Source organism: Balearica regulorum, chromosome 7 (assembly GCF_011004875.1).
Source record: "Balearica regulorum gibbericeps isolate bBalReg1 chromosome 7, bBalReg1.pri, whole genome shotgun sequence".
NCBI lineage: Eukaryota > Metazoa > Chordata > Aves > Gruiformes > Gruidae > Balearica > Balearica regulorum.
The window spans coordinates 5,115,404-5,121,593 of record NC_046190.1 but is presented as its reverse complement, the minus strand read 5'-3'; the positions used below and the strand labels follow the sequence as shown (position 1 = coordinate 5,121,593).

The following is a 6,190-nucleotide window of genomic DNA, read 5'->3' as shown; positions in this document are numbered from 1 at the left end:
CTCATCGATAGCTTTTACTAATGCATTTTAAGACACCAGATACAACTAGTGTCTGTGCACCCAACTTAAGGGTTTACCATTAAGTCCAAATTAAATGGTGCACCCCAGAATACAGAGAGCGATGAACAGAATGAAGTACAAAGCTTGAGCTTCCACAAAAGAGGGACTCTGAGTCACATTTCTACCTCCCAAATGACAGCAGAACCGATCCCAACAGGTTAAGGTAAATATGATGCAATAAGGCTACTTCTCTGGCCTAACGTTGGTGAAATGCAGCAGATCCTACCCACCCCAGAATGTTCTATCTGGCAACAAAGTCCCCTTGAGAGGAACCATGAATGAAGTACATACGTTTCTTAGGATAATGAAACATGGACGAATACAAGTCTGCCAAGTACGTGCTCATTTCAGTTGTTCGCGCAAGGCTCAATTAATTTAGGAGGGAAAAAGTATAATGACAGTCCTGTTTCAGATACCACTTGACAAGCCTACATTCCTAACTCAGGCGCCTGTGCAGCCAGCAAGGCTTTCAAAGAACCCAGGCTGGGGTTGAAGTTAGCCTGTCTCTCTAAACCTGATTCCTTAAACAGTCTAAGTTAGGCAACATCAGTACTACCCTTCCTCTTACAGATGGAGTAATAAACATCTTCAACAGGAGTGCCATTAAAATAAACCAAAAGCACAAAGAAGCCATTCTGTTCTACATTACACACATTACACATCAAAAATCAAGACGACAACAAAAAAGTGAACCGATTACACGCAGGTAAAAGATAAGCTATAACTCAGTTTATTTAGAGTACTTCTCCATAGTTCAAACCGAAACTTGGAAACTGCTTTATATGGCTTTTAGCAATGCTGTTTAAATAAATAAGCTACAAAGGGCATACAAAATTATTGTATTTAGGAAAAAACACACATTCTTATGATTTTTCATAAAACTAACAACTGTGTACAATAGTGGGTAGAATTACAGTAACAAAATGCAAGTCAACAACACCGAGGTTCTTTACAGTTGTAACTCCATAAATACTTTGTAAAGTGTAATTGCCCTTAAAGTACTTACATTGAAGTCCTGCATCTATACACATCTACCTCTCTCCATTAGAGAGCCCCTCGTTAGAATCATAGTGCGCTTGTGAAATTTTGTTTGGCTTTGAGTTCTGAACCAAGTCCATTAAGAGAACCATTTTATTATCTATATGTGTCTGAAGAGCCTGGATTTGGCGATCAATATAGTCCACTAGTTTTTTCTCCATCAGATCCATATTTTTTGAGATGATCTTTTCCAAATAGGAGCAAATAGGCTGCTGTTCTACTCTGTGAAAAGAGCGAATATAAGAGTAAGTATAATCTGTTTCTTAATGATAAGTGGCATGATAGAGATCTGGGCACTTGAATTTCTTCTAAATGTATAATCTTCTTTATTAGACAATAAACTTTAGATGATATTAGGTTTTTAGCACAAGTAAAATACCTTGCCTGCCACATTTTAAATCTCAGAAATTTTGGTAAACATGCTAGGGTATACAGTCATCTTCTTTCAACCTTATTTTTTCAAGGGCTCAATTACGCATTAGACAGCTTAGTTACGTATAACAAAAAATACAACTCAACAGTACACACAGAGTTCAAATTCTCTCAGTATGGCAGACTTTATTCTTCTCAGCTGAAGTCTTTCAAGAGTTACACAAATGATGCAATTCTTTATTTTTGCATCTGCATTCTTTAAAAATACTGCTTTCCCAAGAGCTGGAGATATTCAGGCTCTATTAGAATCTTAATTCCTACATGTCCCCATTTCCACTATTGCTCCTTAGGTATCAAGCCGGCTGCACTACTACTACTACTACCACCACCACCAGGTTTGCACTGTAAATGCCAACAAATGAGGAGGGACAGGAAAGATCAGTGGGATGAGATATACTGAGTACAGCAGAAAGATCATGGCACATAGTGTGAAAAAAGGAAGAGATAAGAATTTAGGAGGTAGTAGCAGTCAAAATGAAAATGTACTAACAGATGGGACAGACAAACTAAATGTAAATGAAAATTTCAGAAACACCAGACTTTTTTTGAAAGGATAAAAAGTGAAGTGGCAGCAAAAGACAGAAACAGTTTAGTAACAAGTGATGTTGTGATTTCTTCTGAAAAACTCCTATATTCAAGTAGCTCATCTGAAAAATTGTAATCATGTTCATCGCCACACAGCCGTCAAAACCACATATTTTAAGACTCGCTATTGCTGTTAATGAGAATAAAATGCTTACATTATGTATTTTATTTTTTAAACTCATCAACAAATAAAGTCAAACTACTAGTTTAGTAAGTGTATCAAACTTAACTTACCCATCACATTGAATGCCTTCCTCTTTAGTCACTGCATTTTTACCAAAACGCCTATTGCCATCTTTTAGTCGAAGATGATTTACTTGACTACATAAGTTTTGAAGAAAAGGAAGAAGCACCTGTGGGTTAGCTACACTTGGGGTTTCGCTCGCTTGTTCCTGCATATGCAAAGATCCCATAACTTTAAAATAATTTCTGAGGTCAACTGTATTTTCCTGGGTAGTAAGTCTTTCAGAATCAGAAGTATTCCCTCCTTCAGGTACCTCTGTGTTCAGATCATTACTTATTTTTAAGTCTTCATATACCGTTTCACTTGTTAAGTCATTTTTAACAGACAAAGGTTCACTGGCTGGTTGATCTAGTGATGTCTGAAGAGCTGCACTGCGCAATCCATCTATTGCATGGTCACCTCCAAAGTCTGAATTTTTCCCAAAGATCCAATTAAGTTTGTCTCCAAGAGGTAAGCTGTTCTGACGGGAAAAAAAAACCACAATACAATTAATATTTAAGTATTAAAGTATACTGGAAATTATACAATAATAACAACAGACACTTTATAAATCAGCATTCTACTAGTGCAACGTAAAGGTTTTAAAAGTAGTTCTGAATTATATTCTTAGGGAAAAAGATTTTCGCTGTACATATTATGTGTTTGTTATCTTGTCAGTCTCTAAGTAACAACAGTTTTATGGACTTCATTTTTACCATGCTATTTCCCCAAGACTGAATGTTATTCACATCAGATGTATTCAGGATTTTGCTGAAATAGCCTACTGTGCAGGATTAGGACTTAAATCAAATAAATGCTGTGTAAGAGCAGGTTCCCTTTAGTTGAAGGTGACATGCTTTTAATAACAATAAAGGAGACAAACCAGCCCATCTACCTACACCCCAAATATTACAGGGAACATGCCCACAATCCTTGACAAGTAGTAACAGCCAAAATGAACAAAAGGATAGTAGGATGGCAGTGAAGTTTAAAATGATGATGATACAGAGTTCTTAACTCTGGACTTGGTGTATGCACAGTGATTCCTTGAGTATACAATCTTCATTCACTGCACTCCTTATTTAAGAGTGGCAACAGCTAAACCAGAATTAAAATGGCAGAAAGTTTGGGTTAAAAAAAATAAATCAAAAATCTTTTTCACCACATCAGTTTAGAACATGATTAACTGTTACAGAAGGTAAGGTCATGGATCAGTACTATTTATGTTTTCGGAAAAGCACGACTTACTTTCTGCTGACACCTGACCATGTCCATCAGTTGCTGAGCACCTGGAGACAACTTAGATCCCATAGATTCCATTATAGTTTGCACTCTGTCTAGATCTATGCTTGAGCCTAGTGAAGGAAAATCAGTTGCTAGTTTTGCAGACACTGTTTTCACTTGTACAATTATTTTACTGATGAGTACTCTTTGTTTCTCACCAATGGAGAGCAGCTATTGCAAGAAAGAAAAAAAATATTTTGGTTAGGAAAAAAATAGTTTCATGTTTTCTTTATATGTATGGGACAATACATCACTCTTTCAGTCTTGGGAAAAAAACAATGTTGAACTCTTTTCCAAGGAAATTAAGCCGAATTCTCCTTGCTATTACTCTTCAGAAAATTCTGACTGGAACAGAGGTGCCTGCATGACCCAATGATAAATCAGGCCTTAATCTTCTAAGCACTTAAGAGCAATGGCCATACAGATTTTCATAAAGTTATCTAACCACATCAGAGTTAACAGTTCTAATTACATAGCAACAGTTGATTATCTGCAGTTTATCTGGTTTATGAAGTTTTTTTCTCCAAGACTATAGTATCTCTCTCATATAAAGTCTTCAAAAAACTGTGATACAAATTTAAAAGCAGAACTCTACTATCAAGACAAAGTACCATCTAACAGATTTTTAAATGATTATATGAAGTGTCTAAAAACAATAATTTGACTAAGAGCAATGCAATTTAGTCAATTAAGTGATTAAAAAGACAAAGAAAAATAAAACAATTCTGTTCAGCTCCCTACCTTAATTCTACAGGAGGCTGCAGGGCGTTCGAACTTAAGGTACTTTTTGTATAAAGTTACCTTTTCAGAAGTTTCGCTAGAAAAATAAAATAAATGAGCTGTGACATCACTATATAAAGTACTTTTTTCTTTAGTAGAAATATTCTATATGGGTAAATATTTACATAAGAAACAAGACTGGAAGATATTTCTAATGCTGTATAGCAGTTTTAATGCCTATATGCAACTTGTATTGAATCTTATCCGATATGTATGTAAAAAAGGATTTGTATGCGTACGTACATTACTAGAGAAGCTTTTGAGGTTCAGTACGTTATTCACACATCTTCCCTGAGGCTCTGAGTCGGTTGTTTTTATTTAACTAATTAAGAAGCAGATGTGCCATGTAATGACTTAAAAACAAAAGAGAAGACATTGCTTTAATTCCCCTGGCAAAGCATGGAAGGAAGTAGTGAAGGGGAAAACAAATCCTTTATTTTCTCTCTTGTTCTTAAAGTGCGAGATGACTACGTAGCAAAGAGACAAGAGATCTTTTGGTAGAGATCAGCTAAAAGAGACCTGCTGAAGAGGCGAGCAGATCTGTTGTCCACACAGACTGGGTGGCTGGCTTTCGTGGTGCAGACATCAGGCCTTTACCAGCAGGCACACCTTACAGATACACAGAGAACAACGTTCTCAGCAACAGAAGGGCCAGATGGTGTTAGGGACCCAGGAGCAAACCCCCGCGCCCCGCTCCAGGCACCCCCCGGTGCCCGCGGCCAGAGGCCGCCACTCACCCCGGGGGCCGGGCGGCGCCCAGGCTCTCGCCCCGGCCGGTCCCGCAGTACTCCTCGCCCACGTACACCTCCATGTTGCGGGCCTCGCTCAGGATGCCGACGGAGACCATCTCCCCGGCGCCGGCAGGCCGGCACTCCAGGCGCAGCTCGCAGGGCGTCTCGCTCCCGCCGCCCGCCCGCCTCTCCACGACGACGGCCTCGGTGCTGCGGGGGGGAAGCGCCACGGCCGCGTTGCCCCGCCAGGCCCGCTCCCGCCCCGCCGCCCGTCCTCCCGCCCAGGCCTAGCCCGGCACCCCCTCACGCCACCAGCTTGGCCCCTCTCTGAGGAGAGCTAGCGGGGCGACGCGGTCCCCTCCGCCGCCGCCGCCCTCACCTGGCCTCACCGCCGCCCGCCTCCCGCCGCAGGCAGAGAGCCCGGGCCAGGCCGTCCGGCGGCACGCAGGGCCAGGAGCACTCCGCCGCTACAGAGTACGACTCCCGCGGGCCGCCGGACGGGTCGGCCGCCTCCTCCGCCGCGCAGCTGCTCGCCATCGCAACGCCGCGGGCGGAACCGAGCGGCGACACCGGCCGAAGCGCCGACAGCGACCGTCACCGGCGGCCGCCGGGAGGAAGGCGCCTGCGCAAGGCGGCGGGGGGGGGGAGTGTCTGCGCATGCGCGGTTCGGGCGGCGTCCGGTGGTGTGGCGGGAACCCCACCTGAGGTACCGGTGGCAGCCCGGGACTGCGGCGGGAATGGGGCCGCCAACGGCTGTCCCCCTGCCCGGGGCCTGCCTCCCAGGGTGGCGGCGGGTGCGGGCTGAGGAGATCCCCTCGCTCGCCCACCCCACGGCCCGCCTCCCGCCCTCCCATGGCAGGCAAAGGCTGACACGGAGGGGAGCGGCGACCTTTGAAGTAACACCCACAGTGTGGGCAAATGCCAGTATTAGTCCTTTTTCTAATAAAATAAAGCTCTCGATGAGATGGGAAAGCCTTAAAAGCATGTCAGTGCTACGGAATTTGATAAAATAGCAAAATTTAGAGCAAAGGAATTCTCTCTCCTGAGTTGCATGCTA

The 6,190-nt window shown here is 42.8% G+C and overlaps 1 protein-coding gene across 1 annotated transcript; it reads right to left on the bottom strand.

Annotated features, from left to right (window-relative positions):
- Positions 1 to 768: 768 nt before the first annotated feature.
- C7H10orf88 (chromosome 7 C10orf88 homolog) lies at positions 769 to 5,764 on the bottom strand. The gene is made up of 6 exons (XM_075757697.1): positions 5,513 to 5,764; positions 5,140 to 5,343; positions 4,364 to 4,439; positions 3,587 to 3,793; positions 2,350 to 2,819; positions 769 to 1,320 (listed from the first exon to the last, which is right to left on the bottom strand). The coding sequence occupies exons 1-6, from the start codon at positions 5,668 to 5,670 to the stop codon at positions 1,092 to 1,094; spliced, it is 1,344 nt and encodes a 447-aa protein (XP_075613812.1). The 5' UTR covers positions 5,671 to 5,764; the 3' UTR covers positions 769 to 1,091.
- Between the last annotated feature and the right edge of the window lie 426 nt (positions 5,765 to 6,190).

Bases quoted from the DNA above. Each gene is read 5' to 3' on its own strand.
- C7H10orf88 (XM_075757697.1), bottom strand. From the start codon at position 5,670: ATGGCGAGCAGCTGCGCGGCGGAGGAGGCGGCCGACCCGTCCGGCGGC. The intron at 5,344-5,512 runs GTGAGGGCGGCG...TCCCCCCCGCAG, and splicing joins GCGGGCGGCGGTGAGGCCAG to CACCGAGGCCGTCGTCGTGG. The intron at 1,321-2,349 runs GTAAGTTAAGTT...CTCTTTTCACAG, and splicing joins GAAGGCATTCAATGTGATGG to AGTAGAACAGCAGCCTATTT.